General features: G+C 43.9%; 1 protein-coding gene across 2 annotated transcripts in view; it reads left to right on the top strand.

The window, feature by feature from the left end:
* neurl4 (neuralized E3 ubiquitin protein ligase 4) overlaps nt 1–14,240 on the top strand; it is a 127,713-nt gene extending 113,473 nt beyond the window's left edge. The window contains exons 25-28 of one of the 2 annotated variants that reach the window (XM_072258272.1): nt 5,319–5,463; nt 5,654–5,766; nt 12,192–12,351; nt 13,350–14,240. In XM_072258272.1, coding sequence (XP_072114373.1) covers nt 5,319–5,463; nt 5,654–5,766; nt 12,192–12,351; nt 13,350–13,554 — 623 coding nt within the window. In that variant the 3' untranslated portion in view covers nt 13,555–14,240. Of the gene's footprint in view, nt 1–5,318; nt 5,464–5,653; nt 5,767–12,188; nt 12,352–13,349 lie in introns of both variants that reach the window. The other variant, XM_072258271.1, reaches the window with a different exon arrangement.
* Nucleotides 14,241–25,766: the final 11,526 nt, after the last annotated feature.

Below are 25,766 nucleotides of genomic sequence, written 5' to 3'. Positions count from 1 at the left end.
GAAGGTAGAGGTTATCCCTCTGAACTGAGGCGGGTCGGTGCTCAGGCCTCACTGTGGGAAGTCGGGAAAAATTTTCAAATGTTGCACGTTCAAAAATGTCTAGGGTATGGTTATATGTCTTGGTTTACTGTTGAGAAGGGATTGCTTACTGTTTGGTTAGAAAAGGAGAGTTTTTTTTTCTACTAGAGAAAAATGCAAACTGAATTGGTAAAAATAATTTCCTATAATGTTAATGGGGTTTTGAATCCAATTAAAAGAAATAAGATTATGTCTAAATTGAAAAAAGAGAGGGCACAAATAGCTTTCCTCCAGAAAACACATATGAGCCAATCTGAACATGGAAAATTAAAAAGAATGGGCTTTAAGCATGTATTTTATTCATCATATAAATTGAGTCACAAAAGAGGGGTAGCTACTTTAATATCAAGTACTCTTAATTATGAACATATTTCAGAGACTAGAGACAAAGAAGGACAGTTCGCAAAAATTACAGGAAGAATAGAAGGTACAGAAATAACATTGCTGAATGGTTATGCTCCTCCAGGTTGTGAATGGTCATTTTATAGACACATTTTTGACCTAATGGTCAGTTCTCAAGGGGTAGTAATTTGTGGAGAGGATTTTAATATTAGATTAAATCCTATATTAGATTCTTCAAGAATAGTTACTCAGAATAAACCTCTGACTCGGAAAGTGAATTCATTGATGGAGGAGTTGGGAATTATAGATGTCTGGAGGGAATTACACCCTACTAGTAAAGATTATACATATTACTCTTTCCCTCATTCAGCCTATTGAAGGATAGACTATTTCTTTATCTTTAATACAGATAGACTCAGGATAAAAAACTGTAATATTGCAACAATTGATCTGTTGGATCATAGCCCAGTCTCTATGTCTCTAATCCTGGAAAGGAAAATGAGGAAAACACTATGGAGGCTAAACTCACATATACTCAATAACCCGAAAGTAATGGAGAGATTAAGGGGAGAAATCAAAGAATATCTAGACCTTAATGACACGGGTGAAACATCACCAGTGATCTTATGGGATACATTGAAAGCTGTACTGAGAGGGAAAATTATTTCCATTACCACTCACATGAAAAAAATCAATGCACAAAAATTAGCAGACCTTCAAGGAAAATTAAAACAACTTCAAGTTGTAGATAGCAACAAAAGTAATTCAAATCGAAAACAGGAAATTAGGAAATTGCAAAGTGAAATTGACGATATTTATATGTTGGAAACTCAAAAGAAATTTTCTTTACCTGAGACAAAAGAATTATGAAGTAGGAGGTAAATCAGCTATATTATTAGCATATAAATTACGAAAACAACAAGCAGACAATACAATTCATAAAATAAAGAATCCAAAGACAAAGCTTGTGGAGAGTACAATAGGGAAAATTCAAGAGAGTTTTGAAACATATTATCGAGAGCTGTACTCCCAACCCCGGGCCCCCAATAAGCCCTATATAGACAGTGTATTGAATTTTTTAGATCTACCTAAACTTACAGATTTACAAAATGAAAGTTTATTAGGACCAGTAACTGTCAAAGAACTGAACGTGGCCATCTCTAGGTTAAAGGCTGGAAAGTCCCCGGGTTCTGATGGGTTTACCTCAGAGTGGTACAAGTCCCTGAAGACACAGTTAGCCCCATTACTACTTAACACCTTTAATTGGATCTTGCAGAGAGGAGAAACTCCACCTTCCTGGAGAGAAGCGATTATTTCAGTTATTCCTAAAGAGGGTAAAGATAAACTAGAATGTGGCAATTATCGGCCAATTAGTGTTCTTAACTTAGATTACAAACTATTTACATCTATATTAGCGCGCAGATTGGAAAAGCTTTTACCTGGCCTAATCCATTTAGACCAGACTGGATTTATTCAACAAAGACAAACACAGGACAACATAAGGAGAACTCTGCACATATTAGAACAGGTTAATAAGAACGAGACAGAGACAATGGTAGTAGGATTGGACGCTGAGAAAGCTTTTGATTCGGTTAGTTGGGCATTCCTATACAGAGTGTTAGGAAGATTCGGCTTTCAAGAAAAGTTTATTAAAGTAATTCAGACTCTATATGACAGCCCTACAGCCCGAATTAAGATAAATGGGGACCTCTCTGACTCCTTCATCTTAGAGAGAGGCACTAGACAGGGATGCCCAATTTCTCCTCTCCTTTTTGCGCTATATATTGAACCGCTTGCCCAACTAGTAAGACAGCGAAATCGTAAAAGGTATCAAGGTGGCAGGGATTGAACAGAAAGTGGCGTTATTCGCAGATGATGTTTTGGTCTATCTGAGTGAACCAGAAAAATCATTTATAGGATTGTTTACACTGTTGGATGACTTTGGGAAAATATCAGATTATAAAATAAATGTAAAGAAAACGCAGGTTATGTCCCTAAATTATACACCATCCAAAAAATTGCAGGATACATATGATCTTAAGTGGGAAGCTAAATCATGAAAATATTTAGGAATAACCCTGCCGAAGGATCTTTCAACACTGTCACAGGTAAATTATGGGCCATTAATCTCAGAGATAAAAGCAGATATGCATAGATGGAATCCTTTCCCCTTTTTAAGTTTAAATTCAAGGATAAATACTATAGAAATGAATATTCTTCCTCGGTTATTGTATCTTTTCCGTACTTTACCGGTGGAGGTGGATGATAATCAATTCAGGGAATGGGACAAATGGATTTCCCGCTTCATTTGGCAAGGAAAGAAACCTAGAATTCGATATAACACCTTACAGTTAGGGAAGGAAGGAAGGAGGTATGGTTCTTCCTTGCCTGAGAAATTATTTTTATGCCTCACAGATAACCCCTCTGTTATATTGGTGTAATAGACAATATAAGGCTAGATGGAAGGAAATAGAATTTGGATTAGTTGACAGTTTTCCTCTTCAGGCCTTAATAGCTGACAAAGGATTGATGGCCCAGTTGGAAAAATTTTAAAACGCTTGGATAAATCTTACATTAAAAGTATTGCAGAAGGTGGTTAATTCATGTGGAATTAATAACATGTTAAAACTCTTTAGATGGTGTGCATATGATACCGAATTCCTTCCCAACAGAGGAGATAGAAGATTTGAGCTATGGATAAAGAAAGGTCTTACAACCTACCTCTCATTTATAGATAAAAGAGTATTACAAAGTTTCCAAATCCTGCAGGACAAACATGGCCTAGAACATAATGACTTTTTTAGGTACCTTCAAGTACGAAACTATGTTAACCAGAGTTGTAGATATATAGACCTATCAACAGTAGAATTAGAATTTTTCAAGATTCTGAATTCGGCTTGCAGTTCAATACCTAGTAATCAGTTTCTCGATTATATAATGCACTCTCCCATGCTAAAAATGTAAATACACTGTATATTAAAGAGAAGTGGGAGAAAGAAGCGGGGTTGGTACTTTCAGAGGAGGCTTGGGAGAAAATCTGCAGCTTTCAATGGTCCTCGACTAATTCTTTGACTTGGAGAGAACATTGTTGGAAAAACATTATAAGATACTTCAAGACTCCATATCAGGAAAAATATAAAGATACAAATGTGATGTGTTGGAGAAGGTGTGGCTCCAAGGAGGCAAATCATTTTCATATTTTTTGGGATTGCCCTAAATTAAGTCTATTTTGGGAAGGTATTCATAGAACATTAGTTAAGGTACTTAGGTCCCAGATACCTCTGAACTTTGAGATGCTCTATTTGGGGCATGTATTGTTTCTTGAACAGAAGGAAGATATAAAGTTGCTGCAGGCCCTCTTAGCGGCAAGTAAGAAATCAATCACTAGAAAATGGCTAAATCCAATACGACCTACATTAGAAGATTGGTACGAAATTATCTTGGAAATATTTAAAATGGAAAAGTTGACTTATTCCCTGAGAACTCAAAAAGAAAAATTTTATCAAATCTGGAATAAATGGATTGAATATATAACCCCAATGCGAGCAGACTTTAGATGACTGTCCTAATGATTTATACTGCTCTTCTCATCAACACAGTAATATTGCTAACGTAAGCACCCCTAGTCTAAATGTTTGTTTTTTTTTTTTTGTTTTCTTTTGGAAAATAGAGAATTAACACAAGTAAAGGGAAAGATTTGGGAAAGGGATAAAAAAAAATGAAAAAATTAAGTAAATAAGTACATAGGGATTGGATAATTATGTCTGCGGGCAGGAGCAAGCATGAACAAATTAAGATATAAACACCTACAATGGTTGATACATAGGCTTATATACAACATTTTGGACCGGTGGAAATGGTCCAGAAGGGTTATATGGAAACTATTATTACCATTTTTCTTAACAACTAATTCCATTACTTAGCCTAATAGGTTAGATTTACCACAGTACATAATTATCTATTTAAATGTTTATTTTCCTTTTATATCATCTCAATGTGTACTTAAGAATGTATAAATAATTGTAGTTTTATACATATAAAAAAATGGAAAAGGTTATATGTGTGAAAAAAGTACATGATATTTGTGAATTCCTTATCCAAATAAAAATAAAATTTAAAAAAAAATTGGAATGCATTTTTTATTGCAATGCAAAAAGTTTGTTTTGCATGCTGTACCCTGAGACCTCATCCTTAATAATTGATTCCAACATCTTCCCAACTATAGGTCAGACTAACTGGCCTATAGTTTCCTTTCTTCTGCCTCTCTCCCGTCTTGAAGAGTGGAATGACATTTGCAATTTACCAGTCTTCTGGAACCATTTCAGAAATAGTGATTCTTGAAGTAGTATTGCAATCTCTGTAGCCACCTCTTTCAGAACCCTGGGGTATACACCATCTAGTCCAGGTGATTTACCTATTTTCAGTCCTTTCAGTTTCCCAAGAATCTTCTCTCTAGTTATGGTAACTTCACACACTTGGAACTGCCACCATACTGCTAGTGTCTTCCACAGTGAAGAATCTGCCTCTAGCAAGGTAGATTGTGAGGTGAAGAATCCATCTTATCATACTAGGGAACCATTCAATAACAGCAGCGTAGAAGCTATCCTTGAGCTTGGTGATACGTCCTTTCAGACTTTTGTATCTTCTGCGCATTGGGAGAGGAGAGGAGAGAAGAGAAAATGTCTAGGGTGAATGGGGTCATTATGCTGGCTGCTTTACTGAGACAGTGAGAGATACAGAGAGAACGCATGTAAAGGAGGCTAGTTTTCGTGATGTGCCCACAACGCTCTTCAGTAAACTGGTCTGGCTGCGGGAGGTGTGTATGTAAGGCGTGCGGTGGGGCTGGTCGAGTGGGAAGCCAGTTGACTGCATGGTGACTCTTGTCCCATTGCCTGCAGATGGATACTTCAATGAGGAGCTGAAGTGCAACCTGTGCTACTGCGAATCCTGTCATAAGCTGCGCGGAGACGAGGCGTACTACAAACGGGGCGACCCACCCAAGGACTACGCCCTCCCCTTCGGCTGGTGCAGGTTCGCCCTCAGGTGTGTGTTCAGACTTCACTGTGCCATGGCTGGGGGGGGTACAGTGGTTTACGGACCATTCAGAAATCTAATGGCAGAGGGGAAGATGATGTTCCTGAAATATTGACTCCTGAGCTCACAGTGTTAGTCTTCCTATAAAGAGTTTGTCCTCTTGCCTCACCTCAAGTGTCTCCCCCATTGGGTTCTGCAGGTTGAATCCACGCTGCGAGGTCACCAACATTTACAAGAAGTGGCACACGGCTTATCATGGTACTTGCGTGGGGTCCCTGAGGCGTGCCCTGGACCATGGAGAGCTGGTGTCAGGTACGTGGAGAGGAGGACGGAAATCCTAAAGTTATAGCCCATTGGCAAGAGTTAATACCACATCCTGTCACGCGGCATCTTCAGATAACAGATTTAGGGATTTCAGGTCACCCAGATTGGAGGAGCAACACCATGTTACCTCGGGCAGCCTTCATCCTGATGGCATGAACATCGATTTCTTCAACTTTCAGCCATTCCTACCCCCTCCCACCTTCCCTTTTTCTATTCCCTGTTCTGGTTCCCCTTTCACCCCTTCTTTCTCACTTCCCTCTGAGACCCACCTTCTTCCCTTTCTCCCATGATCCAAGGTCCTTTCTTGTCAGTTTCCTCCTCCTCCAGCCCTTTACCTCTTACACTTATCACATCCCAGTCCTCCCACCCACCTTCCTCACACCTGATCTCACCTATCACCTACCAGCTGTGCTCTTCCCCTTCCCCTCTCCCCCCTATCTTCTTATTCTGGCTTCTGCCTCTTTCTTTTCCAGTCCCCATGAAAGGCCTTGCCCCAAAACATCAACTGTTTACTCCTCTCCATAGATGCTGCCTGACCTGCTGGGTTTCTCCAGCATTTTGTGTGTGTTGCTCAAGATTTCCAGCATTTGCAGAATCTCTTGTGTTTAAGAAGTTGGGATGTATCTTGATTTTCTGATGAGTGACACATTGAACTTTTCAGATGGAAGCAACACACACACACAGTGCTGGAGGAACTCAGCAGGTCAGGAAAAGAGTAAACAGTCAACACTTTGGGCTGAGACCTAACTTCAGGACTGAGGGGGAAGGGGGGAGATGCCTGAATTTAAAAGGTGGGGAGAGGGGAAAGGTTAGCTGGCAGATGCTAGGTGAAGCCATGTGGGTGGAAAAGGTAAAGGGCTGGAGAATAAGGAATCTGATAGGGGAAGAGAGTGGCCCATGGGAGAAAGGGAAAGAGAATGTAGGTGGATATGAGTTGATCCTAAACTCAACATGCTTAAGGCCTGATGGATGCCTTCACTCACCTGGAGCCGAGACTGGAGAGCTTGAATGATCAGGAGAGGCTGGATAGTCTGGGGCTTTTTTCCCTGAAGTGCAGGAGAGTGAGGGGTGACCTTAGATTCACGAGGGGCATTAATGACGTAGGTAATCACAGTCCTTGTCCCAGAGTAGGGGAGTCTAAAACTACAGAAGATGTGTTCAAGGTGAGGGGGGCATGATATGAAGGGCATCTGAGGAGGGAGAAGATTCAAGATTCAAAACAAACTTTATTATCATTCTAACCATACATCAGCTCTGCAGGGCAGAATGAGACAGCGTTCCTCAGGGGCAGTGCAATCATAACATAACAAACGCAACACTAAATAATAAACATAACAATAAATAGTAAAACACAACAGCCATATGTCAGTTAAATCAGTTATAAGTGTCCAGTGCAAGTTAAAAGTGTCCAAAGCAAAGTCAGGTGGAGCAGCTATTTAGCAGTCTGACTGCCTGTGGGAGGAAACTGTTTAGTAGCCTTGTGGTTTTAGTTTTGATGCTCCTGTAACGTTTGCCTGATGGCAGAAGAACAACCAGTTCATGGAGAGGGTGTGAGGGGTCTTTAATGATGTACCGTGTCTTCTGGAGGCATCGACTCTGAAAGAGGTCTTGGACAGAAGGTAGAGAGACCCCAATAACCTTCTCTGCTCCCCTAACCATGCTCTGCAAGGCTTTTTTCTTACACACACACACACACACACACACACGTGCGCGGGTATGTGGGACAAGCTGCCAGAGGGAAGTGGTTGAGGCGGGTAGGCTGCCCAGTACAATGCTTACTGATTTAATTTGACACAAAATGGTGCCTCTTCACTGTATGTTTCGCTGTACATCTGACAACTAAAGCTATCCTTTTATAATTACCACATTTAAAATCCGTTTAGGCTGGTAAATGAGCAGGAAAGGTTTAGACCTTGGTTAATGATATGGGTCAATAAAGGTTGGGAACCCCTAGTTTAGAGGGAGGCGGATCAAATGCTCAGATAGGTACGTCAGTCAGAATGGATGAGTTGGGCTGAAAGGCCTTTTTTTCAACATTCTGACCGTTATGTGTCTTACACAGAGGACAAAAGGCTGGTGTATCAAATCAGGTGGCTGAATCAGAAACCGATCAGGAATTAGACAAAGCATGATGGTTTAAACCCATTCATGGTGGGTGCTGATGGCACTTTGGGTATTGCCGCAGCTTTGTGCCAGCTCCTGGGCAACTTACAGTCTCCTCCATCCCCTCCACAAACAACGGAAACAGCAGCCCTTTGTGGTGAAGGTCCTTTCCCACTCACCGGGAGTGACTGTTCTGCTGAGTAAATAACCAGACGTTAAGGGGTGGAAAACCAATGGAGAAGAACAAGGATTGAACGGCTTGTCACATGAAGAGCATTTGATTGCTCTGGGCCTGTATTCATTGGAATTCGGAAGAATGAGAGGTGACTTCATTGAAACCTACTGACAGGTGAAAGGTTTTGATAGAGTGGATGTGGAGAGGATGTTTCCTGTGATGAAGAAGTCTAAGACCAGAGGACACAGCCTCAGAATAAAGGGACGTCTTTTGGAAAGGAGACGAGAATTTTTTTCGGTCCGAGTGATGAATCTGTGGAATTCATTGCCACGGGCAGCTCTGGAGGCCAAGTCTTTAAAAATATTTAAGGCAGAGGTTGATAGATTCTTGCTTGTCAGGGCATGAAGGGGTACGGGGAGAAGGCAGGAGTTTGGGACTGAGAGGAAAATTGGATTAGCCATGATGAAACAGCAGAGCAGACTTGGGCCAGATAGCTTAATTCTGCTCCTATATCTTCAGGCCTTACGGTTACGATTTTATACTGCTGTCTTGTATGTTCCTTGTGCTATGTGTGACCATTGGTTCTGTGTTTCACACCTTGGCCCCGGAATAGCACTGTTTCGTTTGGCTGCATTCATGTATAGTCGAATGTCAATTAAACTGGAACTTGAAGAACATCATGGTAATGAGAAAGGTTTACATGTGAAATACTATTCCAAATTTTACTTCAAGAGTAATGAGGTTCTGCAATAATTCAGTTAGAGCCAGGGTGATGTAGGGGACTTGAGGGAGTTGTTTATAAAGAAACCCATGGTCTAGATCGGGGTTCCCTGGACCCCTACCATTAACCAAGGGTCCATGGACCCCAGGTTGGAAAGCCCTGGTCTAGATAAAGTAGAAATGGAGAGGATGTGTCCAGTACTGGGGGAATCTAGGACCAGAGGGACAGCCTCGGAATGCAAGGATATCCCTTTCGAAAGAAAAAGACATGAATTTCTTTAGCCAGAGACTGTTGAATCATGGAATTCATTGTCTCAAATGGTTGTGGAAGTCAAGTCATTGAATATACGTAGATTCTGGTTAATTGGGACACATCAGGACCAATACATTTTGGTCCATTTAAGAGGCTGCCTCAATTTGCCAAAATTTCATGGAAATAGTTTACAAGATATAAAAAAGATGAACTACTATTTAACTGAGTAACAAATTAAGAATTTAAATGAAATTCAGAACAAATTAGAATGCTATCAATATTCCAGTCCTGACGAAGGGTCTCGGCCTGAAACGTTGACTGTACCTCTTCCTAGAGATGCTGCCTGGTCTGCTGCGTTCACCAGCAACTTTGATGTGTGTTGCTTGAATTTCCAGTATCTGCAGAATTCCTGTCGTTTGCTATCAATACTACTACAGTATATAAAACTGTATTATTTCCTAATAGTTATTGATGGAGGAATTCATCTAATCTACACTGCCAGGTTCTTTTGATGTAGATGAACAAAATCAACAGAGACACGTAGTGCAGATAATGGACTGCCTTCATCCCTCCAAATCTCCATGTTCATTGTAACATTCAAGATGACTGTCAATACTTTCAAATTCTTCATAGTTTCTAACTTGTTGGAGTAGCAAAACCGTTTCAATTTTACTCCTGACCATTTCTGACATCTCCAAGCTTGAATGTTTCAAACCGCAGTGAACAAAACAGTTCTAACTTGTCTTGTTGCTTATTTCTCATCAATTATCAGCGACAAATATTGCTGCTTTTTGAACACAAACGCACACAACTGATAGTATTTAAAAACTCTTCACTCTCTGTACAGTGTAGTGTCTAACGGCCACACAAGTCTACGCAACTGGCACTAGTTAGAAACTTCAGCAACAATCTTTTGTCCCAGTTAAGCAGCATAGTGTCCCAAATAAATGAAGGGAATCCCAACTATTTTGTCAATTGGTTTTTGTTCTTTAAGAGTTGTCCCAGATAAGTGGCTGCCCAATTAACTGATGGAATTCACTATATTTACATCAGAGGTTGATAGATTCTTAGTTATTCAGGGAGTCGAAGGTTATGGAGAGAAAGCAGGAGAATGGGGTTGAGAAAGATGATAAATTGGCCATGATGGAATGGCAGAGCAGACATGATAGGCTTAACTTTGCTCTTGTGTCTTATAAATTACTTGCCTGTCAATAAGTTTGATTACTACTAGCAGCTGGAGAATCCATATTTCCCCACAAAATAGGTGGCCACTTGGGCCCATCGAGTCGGTGCCAGCTCACAGAGCATTCCCATTCCCACCTCCCTGATTTCCTCTAACTATTTTCCAAACCTTCCCCCTCAGATTTTACCCTTCACCCACATATTAGAGGCCAACTAACTAATCTACCCGCACATTGTTGGCCTATGGGAGGATCTGGAGCACCTGGGAGGTCACAGGGAGAACATAGAAACTCCACATACACTGCACACCAAGAGACAGCACCTAAAGTCAGGATTGAACCCATGCTCACAGGGTTTACAGCCATTTTAGTGTAGTGTAGCTTAAATTATTTACTCTTTAATGAGTGTACTCATACTGTTGCTGAATAATCTAAAATGTATGTGATATGTTGACTGAATCGTCATCTGCAGCCCCATCCCAACAAATACTCCCTGTGTATAACAGGTAGGTTAGATAAAGAGTGAAGCTCCCTCTATCTACACTGTCCCATCACACACTCCCAGGGTCAGACACAGAGTGAAGCTCCCTCTACACTGTCCCATCACACACTCCCAGGGTCAGACACAGAGTGAAGCTCCCTCTACACTGTCCCATCACACACTCCCAGGGTCAGACACAGAGTGAAGCTCCCTCTACACTGTCTCATCACACACTCCCAGGGTCAGACACAGAGTGAAGCTCCCTCTACACTGTCTCATCACACACTCCCAGGGTCAGACAGAGTGAAGCTCCCTCTACACTGTCCCATCACACACTCCCAGGGTCAGACACAGAGTGAAGCTCCCTCTACACTGTCCCATCACACACTCCCAGGGTCAGACACAGAGTGAAGCTCCTTCTACACTGTCCCATCACACACTCTCAGGGTCAGACACAGAGTGAAGCTCCCTCTACACTGTCTCATCACACACTCCCAGGGTCAGACAGAGTGAAGCTCCCTCTACACTGTCCCATCACACACTCCCAGGGTCAGACACAGAGTGAAGCTCCCTCTACACTGTCCCATCACACACTCCCAGGGTCAGACACAGAGTGAAGCTCCTTCTACACTGTCCCATCACACACTCTCAGGGTCAGACACAGAGTGAAGCTCCCTCTACACTGTCTCATCACACACTCCCAGGGTCAGACAGAGTGAAGCTCCCTCTACACTGTCCCATCACACACTCCCAGGGTCAGACACAGAGTGAAGCTCCCTCTACACTGTCCCATCACACACTCCCAGGGTCAGACACAGAGTGAAGCTCCTTCTACACTGTCCCATCACACACTCTCAGGGTCAGACACAGAGTGAAGCTCCCTCTACACTGTCTCATCACACACTCCCAGGGTCAGACAGAGTGAAGCTCCCTCTACACTGTCCCATCACACACTCCCAGGGTCAGACACAGAGTGAAGCTCCCTCTACACTGTCTCATCACACACTCCCAGGGTCAGACAGAGTGAAGCTCCCTCTACACTGTCCCATCACACACTCCCAGGGTCAGACAGAGTGAAGCTCCCTCTACACTGTCCCATCACACACTCCCAGGGTCAGACACAGAGTGAAGCTCCCTCTACACTGTCCCATCACACACTCCCATGGTCAGACACAGAGTGAGACTCCAGCTACACTGTCCCATCACACACTCCCAGGGTGAGACACCGAGTGAAGTTCCCTCCACACTTTCCTTTCATGTACTTCCAGAAAAGGGGCAGTGCAGGATAGAAATGGTCCCCAAATGACCATTGTAACAGCAGCTATCACATATAACATTGTGCATTTTATCCTTACAAATTATTCTAAAGTCCTAATTTTTTGATGGCTCAATTTTTCTTCTTCCTGTCACACCTCCTCACCCTTCCTGGCCTATTTGGTTTCACACTGCCCACTTCCCCTCTCCGGTTCTGGTATAAACCCCTTTCCCAACATGAAGCAGGAAGCTCGTCAATATTCTGCACCAAGCAGAGGAAGGTGGAGCTACAGAATGGATACAACGAGCCTGAGGGGAACAGTACGCAGGAGAAGGATGCGGTGAAAGTCAGCCTCTCTCCCACAATGCGCTACATTGGGCTGGACCACTTCTGCCCCAAAATACGGTAAGTGCTGAGTTGAGGAAGGGTGAGTGGACATATTGAATTGGGGACATGCCCTCTTCTCATTGTTACCATCAGGGAGGAGGTACGGAAGCCTGAGGACCTGCTCTCAAGTTTTCAGGAACAGCTTCAGATTTCAGAATGGTTCATGAATCAGCATATGAAATGAAATTTGATGCCGTTGCGGCAGCAGTACAATGCAATACATAATAAAAAAAATGTGAATTACAGTAAGTATATATAAAGTAGTTAAATAAGTAGTTTAAAAACAGAAATAAAAAAGTAGTGAGGTAGTGTTCATGGGTTCGATGCCCATTCAGAAATCGGATGGCAGAGGGGAAGAAGCTGAATCGCTGAGTGTGTATCTTCAGGCTCCTGTACCTCCTTCCTCATGGCAGCAACAAGAACAAGGCATAACCTGGGTGTTGGGGAGAGGGTCCTCAATGATGGACACCACCTTTTTGAGGCATCGCTCCTTGAAGATGTCCCAGATACTATGGAGGCTGGTGCTCATGATGGAGCTGACTGAGTTTACAACCCTCTGCAGCTGATTTTGATCCTGTGTAGTGACTCCCCCGCAACCCCCCCCATACCAGATGGTGATGCAGCCAGTTAGAATGCTCTCCTCAGTACATCTGTAGAAACTTCCAAGTGTCTTTGCTGATAGACCAAACCTCAAACTCCTAATGAAATACAGCCTCTGTGGTGAGTTCTTTGCAACTGCCTCGGTAGGTTGGGTCCAGGATAGATCCTGGGAGATGTTGATACCCAGGAACACTATCTCACTGTTCCTGTCCTGCACTGTTTCATTTTTATTACAACTTATAGTGAATCTTTGTCTTGTTCTGTACTGCTGCCAAAAAACAATAAATTTCCCAACGTATGTTAATGATAATAAACCTGATTCTGATTCCTGCAGTCTGAAGCTGATTGTGATTCTGTTTTCTTGACTGGATTGTAATCAGAGTATGATTTTGTGTGCTCATACTCTCTCCCCTCAGGTTCAAGGACGTGAAATCACAGCGGCATCATCAGGCACAGGTGGCCTTTCAGGTGTGTGTGCGACCAGGCTCGTACAAGATTGGGCCTCAGTCCATCGGCGCCAGCGAGTCCATCGACCCCAGGTTCAGTAACAACGAGATCGAGTGGATCACCAAGGAGAGAGCCTCGACAGTCCTCTATGGCCTCCTGATCCGGGTGGAGTGAAGGACCTCTGCTTAAAGGACAGCAACTCCCACCCCACCCACCCCTCACTGTTCCGAGGAGAGATGGAGTGTGTGCAAGATCCCTGGGAGATACCTGACGTGACTTGAACTGAAGTGGCAGCAGCAAGTGGCTGACTTTGGCTGTTCAGGGTTGGGGAGTGGAAGTGCAGGTGGCGTGGGCTGAGGGATGGGTGTGGGCAGGACTGGAACTTGTGGGACAGTAGCATCTGCCCTTGCACACTTTTACACAGCTCTCGCACTACTGGAACACTGCACTTTTGACTCTTGTATCGACTGAATGACAAACAAGAAGAATTCAAGCTAAGCTGTTCATTTGGAATTACTGTTGTGCCTGAGGGAAACGCTGATGGGAAGTCTGGGGTGTGGGTGGGAGGTTGGGTGGGGTTTCCACTACAACAGTCCATTTTGTAGGTTTTTAAACAAGGAATTAATGAACTCTCTAATGGTTTCCTGGGCCAGCATCGGAGGCTAGAAACATCAGATATCAGTAGAAGTGGCTTCTGCTGCTGGCTACTTCCATTACCTCTTCTGGCGGAGTGTTGGAGAGGTTTGTCTTGCAATTACATTGTCAAGTCAGCCAGCAGAACTGACCGCCTGTGACCAGAGAAGTGCAGCGGCAGGCTTCCCTCGGCCAAACCTGCATGCCCGCTGTGGGGAGGTCTGCTGGGTGGGAATGGGGGGGTGGGGGAGGGTGTAAATGATATGGGTGGGGGGGGGGGCCTTGAATCAGCATTCTGCCATTAGGCAGTAAAAGAGCAAAGCTGAAGGAAGGCCAGGGCCAGGTTGCTGCCGGAGAGCCAGCTGGACGCCAAGGTAATACCTGGTCAGCCGCGGTGAGTTTAACCCTCCTGCAGGAGGGATTGTGGTGACTGAGAGAAGGCAGGCATCAGCCCGTCATGTTGATGCAACAAAGGAAAGGAGAAAGGCCAGTTCTACTTCCCAACTGTGAATCTGTAGCTGAGTTACAGCTGTCTAGGTACTGTTTAAACGTGGCGAGGATCTCTGCTTCAACCAGTGAGATGCAGACCCCTACAGCGCCACAGAGGGACGTTGCCTCAACTTCCCTTCTAATCCTTCCACTAACTTGAAGATGCACCCCTGGTCATTGTGTCCTCTGCTGGGAGGGGAGCCGTACTCTTCCTTTCCACCCTCTCAATTTTTTTACACCTCAGTTCCAGAATTGTCTGTTTCCCGGGGCAGGCCATGATGGTTTGCGATCTTGCAGGCCAGATTTTTTTTAAATCCCTTACAACCGTAAGGTTTTGATTTTTGCACTGAGCTGTCCAGCCAATCCCATGTAAATATTCCTCACCCCATACACTTTTGCCTTTTTTTTAAAAAAAAAAGAAGCATCTATTTTAATGGCAGCAGACTGAAGAGAGAGGAGAGCTCCAGAGACAGTAGGGAATCAACTTTGCTTTTCTGTCGAACCTGTGCCTCCACTGTGCAATTGTCCCTGTGTGCCAGAGGCTTGGTTGACACATGCCAGCTTTCTGCAGTAGTTGGTGAGGAAGAGGTCCGTGTTTTTTCCCTAGTGCCTGTCGTGCTTCCGATTGAACCTTCTCACTGAGTCTTTGTTTTGTGTTTTTGCCAGCCTTCCCATGCTGAGGTTTTGTGGTTTATACCAACAATGCCTACATTTGTTAAAAAAAAACGATGTTGAGTGAACGTACACATGCCTGTGTGTATGAATGAGTGTCTGTGTGAAGAATTTATCACTGGGGAAATGAACTGATGTTGCTTTTTTTTAAACACAAAAGTATTTGTAAGGTCGGACAGCATCCAAGGAAAGAAGAGTTAGCCATTCAGGTTGATGTTTTCCCACCCACTGGTGTGGTGGGGAGAGTCGTATCCCAGCACTTGTTTAGCCCAACGTCTGCAGAGAGTCTGCGCATTAAAGTTGTCATCGATTACCATGCGGCAATATTTTGGGGATCTCCTCTACACCCCAGCCCGCCTTTATCTTAATCCCCTGAAAGCCCTGAGCCGAATTTGTCTCGTCAATCGTGAACTTCATGGCTTGCGAGCCATTATGCATAAGAATAATAATTCTGGTTGAAACAACCATTCAGAAATTGGAAGTTAGCATTTTTGTATAAATAAATAAAGCTAATGATATTAATATACAAGTCAGTATTTATACAACTGAGATAGCGGTCTTTGTAAGCATAAGCTTCTTTATTTTTTTATTTTATAATTTATTGAGATACAGTGTGGAATGGGCCCTACCTGCCCTTTGAGACAGGCTGCCCAGCAATCCCCCAGTTTAATGCTAGCCTAATCATGGGACAATTTACAGTGATTAATTAACCTACAAAATGGCATGCCTTTGGCCTGTGAAAGGAAACTGGAGCACCCGGAGGCAACTCGCGCAGTCACGGGAGAGTGTACAAACTCCCTTCAGACAGCAGCAGGATATGAGCCTGTACTGTAAAGCGTTATGCTAACCACTACACTACTGTGCCTAGGGTAGCTTCTCCTGCCTCCTTCACATATTTCAAATTCCTTTTGCACAGCTCCTGTGTTCAGTCTTTAGGACCCACTGTATTTCTCAATCCCCTTACCATTCTGACCTTCCTGTGGCCGTCTCCACTGCCATAGTGAGGTTTCAAAAGTTCAAAGTATGTGTACATCATACAGCCTTGAGATTCATCTCTCACAGGCAGCCACAAAAGAAGAAACCCAAAAGAACCCATAAAAAAATCCAACGAACAATGTGCACAGGGAGAGAAAGAAACAAAACAAATAGTGTAAACAATAAATGCAAGCATATAAGCAATACAGAAAGTGGCAGAGCCCACAGACATGGAGCCTGGTAAAGGCCGACAGCAGAGCAGCAAGCAAAACCAGTCCAACCCTCACCTGCCCTGGTTTGCATTGAGGTCCAATACAAACAAGGGAAACAACATTATGTCCTTGGTCTGCACACTTTGCAATGTTCTGGAATGAATATTTAATTCTCCAAGTTCAAGCAATCTTATAAATTTCTGCTTGTGTCTCTACTTTCTATAAAACTTCATATTAACATATGTCAGTTGCAAATACGTATGGGATGGAAATGGCAGATGAAGTTTAATCCATCCAAGTGTGAGGTGTTGTACTTTGGGAGGTTAAGGGACGGTGCACTGTTAAAGGCAGACTCTAACATTTTTGATGTATAGAGAGATATTGTGTGCACAGGTTCATAGGGTGGTAAAGAAGGTGTAGAGGCAAAACTAATCCAGAATCAAAGCAAAACAATTGCCACTTGCTTGCGACCATATGGGCTGTTATACTTGCATGACACACGCACAGCTCTGATCATTGCTTCAAAAGTCGAACCCTCTATTCAGTCCTTTATTAGCAAATAACAAACACGTAACTAAGCATTATTGAGCATTATCTCAGCGGTCAGCTAAAGATATGATCTCTGTCAGTCCCAAGCTACAAACTGCCATGAAGTAAGCAAGAATACATAACTTAATCCCATCGCTTCTACCATGCTCCCCACTCATGTGACCATTTACAATAAACATCACAATACAGAATATAAAGCAGATAGAGAACAGATACATGGCTCCAACAGAAGATATATGGCATGCTTGCTTTAAGGTTCAAAGGTTCATTTTAATATCAGGGAAAATATACAGTATGCAACCTGAAATTCTTACTCTTCACAAATATCAATGACATAAACCTCAGAATGAATTATAGGAACATCGAAGCCCCCCTCCCATCGCACAAGCAATTAGTCGAGGCATTGAGTTCGAGTTACAAAGTTATGTTGCAGCTTTATAAAACTCTGGTTAGGCTGCATCTGAAGTATTGCATTCAATTTAGGGTGCCCTGTTTCAGGAAGGATGTGGAGATGTTTGGAGAGGGTGCAGAAGTTTACCGGGATGAATTACCTGTATTGGAGAGCAAGTGTTACAAGGAGAGGTGAGATAAAATTGGGTTGTTTTCTCTGAAATGGCAGCTTCTGAGGGAACATCTGATAGAAATTTATAAGATAATAAAAGACAGAATAGATAGTCAGCACCTTTCTTCCAGGATCAGCATATATATAAAATAGTGGGCATTTGAGGTGAGGGAAGCAAGTTCTAGTATGTGTGGGACAATTGTCTTTCTGAGGGGCTGGAATGCACTGCCAGGTGTGTTGGTGCAGGCAGACTGAATCGAGGTTCGTAAGAGACTCAGAGAGGCACATGAATGTGTAGCGAATGGAGTGATATGGACATTGTGTAGGCAGAATGGATAAGTTTTGTAACACACACACACACATAACGCTGCAGGAACTCAGCAGGTTAGGCAGCATCTATGAAAATGAATAAACAGTTGACGTTTCAGGCCAACACTCTTCTTCAGACAGAGAAGGAAGGGGAAAAGTGCTAGAATGAAAAGGTGAGAGGAGGGGAAGGAGGATAGATGAAGCCAAGTGGGTAGGGCAAACTCCATACAGACAACACCTCCATTCCAGAGGTTGGGATCTCACCAGGGTCACAGGAGTTGTGACTAGTACTGGCTGCCAAGTCACTGTGATGCCTCAATCAGAGCAACAGCATGAACAAGTTTCAGATTGTGTGGCAGAACCCAGGAAAACAGGAAGAATAGGTCACTTGGCCCGTTAAGATGGACCTGTTCAATATGATTGCAGTCGATCTACCCCAGGCCTGAATCTTTACTGTGTGTGTCCCCCATAGCCCTCAGTCCCTCAACCTTCCAAAAATAAATCGCCTCCTCCTCTTAAGCACCTCTTGTGAAGCCTCAAGGGAAGTGAATTCCAGAGATTCACCACTAATTGCAAGAAGAAATACCCACAGACTTCAGTTGTAAAGGAATGGTCTTTAGTCTTGACACCATGTCCCTATATTCAAAACTCTCCCACTGGTGGAAACATCTCAACATCCCCTCAAAATCTTGTGTGGCTCAGTAAGATCACTTATCTTTCTTCTAAATTTGTGGAAAAGAAATCTCCGAATCAGTTTAACTGACTCTGATTTGAAGGTTTTATACACGTATCTGAACTCCGGCTTATGAAAGCACTGGTTTCTATACTATTGCATGGGGAATTTGGGGGGTGTGGTGGGGAGGCTGAAGGAAGAATATCGACCAACTGCCATTATATGTTACAAGATCAGCCACTTCTGTGCTTTCATTGGTATCTGGTTCAGCGATTGAGTATACAACTAAAGACTTGAGAGAGAGCTGGGGTGCCGTGAAATTCTTTTCTCAAATGTGAAGCTCCCAAGGTAAACAGTATATCCATAGAAATAATAAGTACTAGTAGTAGGCTCCATTGGTCAGAGTGGGCCATGGATGTTGCACCCTAGCTGTCGAGATACACAAAGCCAGGGCAGTACGATACGGAGAGCAAGCTGTTGCCCATGTAGTTGTCCCTTCCCCACTGCACCTGATGAACCCAAAGGAATGACAGAGACCGATACAGTTTGACACCAGTGACATCGCAGGAGTTACTAGTCAGTGTTGAACTCAATGTAGGACTGCCTTAGGGACTCCAGCTCCTGGGTTTTTCTTTGAAGTTTATTCTCAAAGCCTTCCCCACAAGTGGGTATAACCATAAGGCAGCAGAGGTTTGAGATCAGTTTTCCTTCTAGATGAGCTGCTGATCACAGCTGATGAGCCCCATCTGCCAAAGCAACTGGTTTTTAGGTGTCAGTAACTCACCTTTGCTGCTCCTATCGATAGAAATGGTTCCAATGGGCTTGGTAGCTAGGCTACATATGAAAGTCAGGAGCTGGACTTAGTTTCTTGAGACTATTTGAGGTGTTTGTTAATTGGAGCATTTAATAAACACGAGTAAGTCTGCAGATGTTGGAAGTCCAAAGCAGCACACACAAAATGCTGGAGGAACTCAGCAGGTCGGGCAGCATCTATGGAAATGAATAAACAGTTGATGTTTCAGGTCAAGACTCTTCTTCAGGACTGAGAAGAAAGGAGTAAGATGCCAGAATAAAAAGTGGTGTGGGAGTGTGAAAGAGGCTAGGCAGAAGGTGATAGGTGAAGCCAGGTTTGTGGGAAAGGTCAAGGGCTGGAGAGGAAGGAATCTGATTGGAGAGAAGAGTGGACCATAGGAGAAAGGGAAGAAGGAGGGGACATAGCAGGAAGTAATAGGCAGGTGAGAGGAGCTGAGTCGTATTCATGCAATGGGATGTTGATTGCATTCATGCATATGCAGACATATCAGTCAATTGAATGTTTCCTGTTCCAAACTACATTTCTCACCAAAGCGGCATTTTAAATTTAATTGACAATCCATATTCAGATCTGAAGGTTAGTTACTGAAGATTAATATTTGCTATATTGCATCTCCAAAATACTTCCTAACAGCACGGTGTTCAGGCAACATGAACACCTGTTCCCCTCTGACTGTACAACGACGAATCCAAAACAACAGAATGGTGCAAAGATTGTTCAAAACGAAACACTAAAGTGACACGACTGAGAGAGGTGGAATTAAGAACGTGAGAAATGGAAGGGGGTGTGAAGGAGATGACTGGCTCAGGACTCTGACAGCAGAGAGGAAGAAGCTGTTCTTGTATGTCGTCATCTGGGCCATCAAGCTCCTATATGAAGTTCAAGTTCCATTTATTATCATTCAACCAAACATGTATATCGCCAAATTAGACAATGTTCCTTCAGACCAAGGTGCACAACACAGTACATTTAACACACACTTAACACATAAAATAAAATTACCACAAATAAGTTGATAAATAATGTGCATAAACTTAAAAAGTAAACAGTATAACGCTACAGGCACTTCATATGTAATTAGATCTGGGTGATGGCAGGGAGTTCAGTAGTCTTACAGCCTGGGGGAAGAAGCTGTTATGCTTCCCAACAGCTCTTGTTCTGATGGCAGGCGGTCAGCGAGATTGTTGGATGGATGAGAGGGATCATTGACAATGCTAAGCACCCTGTGTATACATTTCTCCTGATAAATATCTCTAATGGGTGGAAGAGAGACCCTAATCAGAACCAGAATCAGATTTATTATCACCAGCATGTGACGTGAAATTTGTTAACTTAGCAGCAGCACATTAAAAAATGTGCAAAAACAGAAATACTATATATTAAAAAAGTGAGGTAGTGTCCAAAGCTTCAAAGTCCATTCAGGAATTGGATGGCAGAGGGGAAGAAGCTGTCTCTGAATGACAGAGTGTGTGCCTTCAGGCTTCTGTATCTCCTACCTGATGGTAACAGTGGGAAAAGGGCATGCCCTGGGAGCTGGAGGTCTTTAATAATGGACACTGCCTTTCTGAGACACCGCTCCCTAAAGATGTCCTGGGTACTTTGTAGGCTAGTGCCCAAGATGGAGCTGACTAGACTTACAACCTTCTGCAGCTTTTTTCGGACTTGTGCAGTAGCCCCTCCATACCAGGCAGAATGCTCTCCACGGTACAACTGTAGAAGTTTTTGAGTGTATTTGTTGACATGCCATATCACTTCAAACTCCTAATAAAGAATAGCCACTGTCTTGCCTTCTTTATAAATACATCAATGTGTTGGGACCAGGTTAGATTCTCAGAGATCTTGACACCCAAGAACTTGAAGCTGCTCACTCTCTCCACTTCTGATCCCTCTGAAGATTGGTATGTGTTCCTTCGTGTTACCCTTCCTGAAGTCTACAATCAGTTCTTTTGTCTTATTGACATTGAGTGCCAGGTTGTTGCTGCGGCACCATTCCACTAGTTGGCATGTCTCACCCCATACGCCCTCTTATCACCGCCTGAGATTCTACCAACAATGGTCGTATTGTCAGCAAATTTGTAGATGGTATTTGAGCTATGCCTAGCCACACACTCATGTGTATACAGAGGGTAGAGCAGTGGGCTAAGCACACACCCCTGAGGTGTGCCAGTGTGATCGTCAGCGTAGAGTATATGTTATTACCAATCTGCACAGACTGGTCTTCTAGTTAGGAAGTTGAGGATCCAATTACAGAAGGAGGTACAGAGGCCCAGGTTCTGCAACTTCTCAATCAAGATTGTGGGAATGCTGAGCTATAATCGATGAACAGCATCCTGACATAGGTGTTTGAGCTCATCCTGTCAGCAGTCCTTGCAATCCTTTGTAGGGACTTGTGGTCAGATGCCTTGCAATTTCATACCAGGCAGTGATGCAGCTGGTCAGGACACTCTTGATAGCGTTGCTGTGAAAATTTGTTAGTTTTTAATTAACAAAAATTAATTTTTGAGGGGGGAGGTGGCTCATTTGCTTTAATCTCCTCAGGAAGTGGAGATGCTGCTGTCTTGACCAAAAAAAGTGGTGTTGAGAGACAATGTGAGATCATCCTGGGGTGGGGCAGGGTGTGTAAGAAAAGGAATAAAATTGGTATGACTGGAGGAGGATCTGAGGGGAAGGTGGGGGGAGAAAGAAGTTCCCGAAAATTAAAAAACTTGCTATACCCACCATTGGGTTGTAGACTACCCAGGTGGAATATGAGGTTCCTCCATTTTTTGTTGAAGTTCAGAGACACAAGCTACCTCACCTGCTCAGATCCTCCAGCATTTTGTGTCTTGCATTGGGCTTCATCCTGGCAGCAGAGATTGCCGAAGTACTAATAATTCCATGCGGGAGAGCTATTATTGTTTCCAGAATTTTGGATATTTCTGGAAGATCCCTGTCACTTTTTACACGTTGGCAATGCCAGGATGCTCTCCGCGGATCTAACAGACATAGCTTGTTTCTGAGAGCTGCCTGTCACTCTTTAGGATAACACACAAAATGGTGTCGGACAGTGGAGGGAAATGGAGAGTTAGTGTTTTGGGCCGAGATCCTTCATTAGGGCTGGAAAGGAAAAGGGTACAGGCCAGAATAAAAGGGTGGGAGGGAGGGTAATGGCGTGGGAGACAATGGCCTGACGCTTCTCGGTGGACCTGGTACAAAAGTAAGAGGAGGTGTTAGAGAGCTGCCATTTGGCCTCAGCGAGGTAGTGGTCAGCCAGTCAGTCGACCAACAGTACCACCATAGTCTGCAGGTATAATGGTGAGGTCAGAGAGCGTGGAAGGCAGTGCATTCAGGAGTGAGGTTGGAATATACTGTATGGAGGAAGTGGTTATGTTGAGATGGTTGGCAGTTGGATAAAAAGATCTAGATTGGAGTGTCCAAGAGGAGGAATTGGATTGTTATGGTCACATGTACTGAGATACACAGAAAAGCCTTTCTTGCCTTGTGTTCACACAGAACAGATTATTACGCAGTGCATGGAGGTGAGTGAGGCCTCTGTCAGTCAGGGCCAACCATGAATGCTGCATCCTAGCTGTCTACATTGTGTACGCAAGCCAGGGCAGTACAATATGGAGAGCAAGTTGTTGCCCATGTAGCAAACTCCACCCCCCACGTAGCTGATGAACCCAAAGGAACGGCAGAGGTCGATGCAGTTTGCCACCAGTGATGTTGCAGGAGTTACTATTCAGCATTGAACTCAACGTAGTAGGAGTGCCTTAGGGACTCCAGCTCCAGATTTTCCCAAGGGTTCAGGCCCGAAGCTTTCTCCATGAGTGACAACTTCCTTCTCTTAGATGAGCCACCCACCATGCCTGATGAGCCCCACCTGCCCAGAGCAACTAGTTTTAAGGCACCAGTAACCTGCCTTTGCCCCTTCTCCTGTTAGTAGAAGTGGTTCTGCCAGGGTTAGTAGCTCAGCCACACATGAAGCCCAGGAGCTGGACTTGGTTGTCAGAGGCTATTTAAGGTGCACACCATTTAATGGGTGGAGGGAGCTCATTCCCACTACCTCCGCTGGCTATAACAATCTTAAGGAACCAATGTGTCAATAGTAACACACTAAATGCTGGAGGACTTCAGTATGGAAATGAATAGATAGTCGATGTTTCAGGCTAAAACCCTTCTCCAGGAGCTTGTCCCCATTACCACCACTGAGGTGGTAGTAATAGTAATTAGTGCAATCAGTTGAGTTGGGTTTGATGTTCTCAGGGCAACATTTTTGAATGCCATGGACCCTAGGTTGGAGCTCTGCCTAAGGGATTGTCTATTAGTAGGTCCTCAGGTAGCTCTACGTATTCTGGTACAGTGTGGGCAAGAGTAAGTGGTGGCCAATGTTAGTGTTTGGGTCTTTTGGGCGTTGAGGTAGAACAATGCAGAATAAAATGGAAAAGCTGCACAGAATGTGAGATGCAGATAAACAATAAGGTGCAAGATGATAATGGGGTAGGTTGTGAAGTCAGGAGTCCAATTTAACGCATCATCACCATCATCATCATCATCATCATCATTATGTGCTGTGTCACATGCTGTGGGCGATCACGATCTGTCCAAGACTGTGATTGCTCTTGGCAAATTTTTCTGCAGAAGTAGTTTGCCATTGCCTTCTCCTGGGCAGTGTCTTTACAAGACAGGTGACCCCAGCCATTATCAATACCCTTCAGAGATTGTCTGCCTGACATCAGTGGTCACATAGCCAGGACTTGTGATACACACCAGCTGCTCATATGACCATCCACCATCTGATCCCTCGGCTTCACATGACCCTGATCGGGGTGGGGGTGGGGGGGGCTAATCAGGTGTTACACCTAGCCCAAGGGTGACCTGCAGGCTAGCCGAGGGAAGGAGCACCTTTCACCTTCTTTGGTAGAGACATATCTCCACCCTGCCACCCAGAGTAGGGAAGTATTCACTGTCTTACAACAGCTGAGTGAAAGCTGTCCTTGAGTTTGGTGGTACATGCTTTTCAGCCTCTGTATCTTAAAAAAATTCAGAAGTATATTTATTTTCAAAGTATGTATATGTCACCATATACCACCCAGAGATCAATTTTCTCATGACCATTCACAGTTGATAAAAGAAGCATATGGCATCAAGGAAAAACTACACACAAAGACAGAAAAACAACCAATGTGCAAAAGAAGACAAATTGTGCAAATACAAATTTTTTAAAAACCAAATAGAAATGAGTGATAGATAGTATTGAGAACTTGAGTAGTAGAGTCCTTGAAAGTGAGTCCACAGGTTGTGGAACTGTTCAGTGTTGAGGTGAGTGAAGTTATCCACACTGGTTCCGGTTGAATTGTTCCTGAACCTGGTGTTGTGGGACTAAGGCTCCTGTATCTCCTTCCCGATAAGAGTGCATGGCCTGGGTGGTGGGATGGTGGGTGTCCTTGATGATGGATGCTGCTTTCCTGTGACAGTGCTCCTTGCAGATGCGCTCAATGGTGGGACTGTTTTTCCTGTATTCCATTCATTATATCTGCAGGCTTTTCTGTTCAAAGGCACAGGTATTTCCAGACCTTTCATCAGACATTTGTAGAGGTTTGTCAATATTTTAGATGATGTAAAATCTACACAAATGTAATAGAAAGTAGGGGTGCAGCCACTTGTAATGACTGTTAAGATGCTGTGCCAGAACCAATCTGCTGAAATGATTACACCAAGGAATTTAAAGTTACCAAGCCTCGCCTGATCCCCTGATGAGAACTGGCTCATGAACCTCTGGTTTCCAGTTCCTGAAGACAATAATCAGCTCTTTGGTTTCGCTGATGTTGAGTGAGAGGTTGGTATTCTGGCACTATTCGACTAGCACTGTGGATATAAGAGTTGCTGGACTGTGGTCATTGAAGCAGGTTACCACGTCCTTCTTGGGCATCGGTATAATTGAAACCGCTTGAAGCAGGTGGCTACCTCAGGCTGCCGAGGTGAGAGGTTAACGATCTCTGTGAAGCTCCAGCCAGTTGGTCAGCACAGGGTTGGATAGGGGGCTTGGGCAAGGATAGGGGGTTAGAGCTGGGATAGGGGGTAATGGCAGGGAATTAGAGTTTGGTAGGGGTCAAGGGAATGGTAAGGGTTGTGGCTGATGTTTGGGGGAGCACGGGTTTGAGGAGTCAGGAATGAAGGGTTGACGAAGGGCAGGGGGCGATGTGAGCCACCTTGGGCTAGTTGGAGAGTAGTAGTGGTAGCGAAGGATCAGAAGGATGCCGCGCCGGCGTTGGAAGATCGAGAAAAGTCGGATCCGATCGGGTAGGTGTGAACGGTCTCAGTTCAGAGGTGGACAGAACGCTCTTTGGAGAGTCGGCAATTTCCGGAAGCTCCCGAGCGCGCTTCGTGCGGCGACTCGGCTATTTCCGGAAGTCACCGAGCGCTCTCCGTGCGGTGACTCGGCTATTTCCGGAAGCGTGTTGACCCGTCGTCGGAAATTACCGAACTCTCTTCGGCTGTGCCGGCAACTTCCGCTTC

Source organism: Mobula birostris, chromosome 5 (assembly GCF_030028105.1).
Source record: "Mobula birostris isolate sMobBir1 chromosome 5, sMobBir1.hap1, whole genome shotgun sequence".
NCBI classification, from domain to species: Eukaryota; Metazoa; Chordata; class Chondrichthyes; order Myliobatiformes; family Myliobatidae; genus Mobula; species Mobula birostris.
The sequence above is the reverse complement of the archived record's forward strand: the minus strand, read 5'-3'. Positions and strand labels throughout refer to the sequence as shown.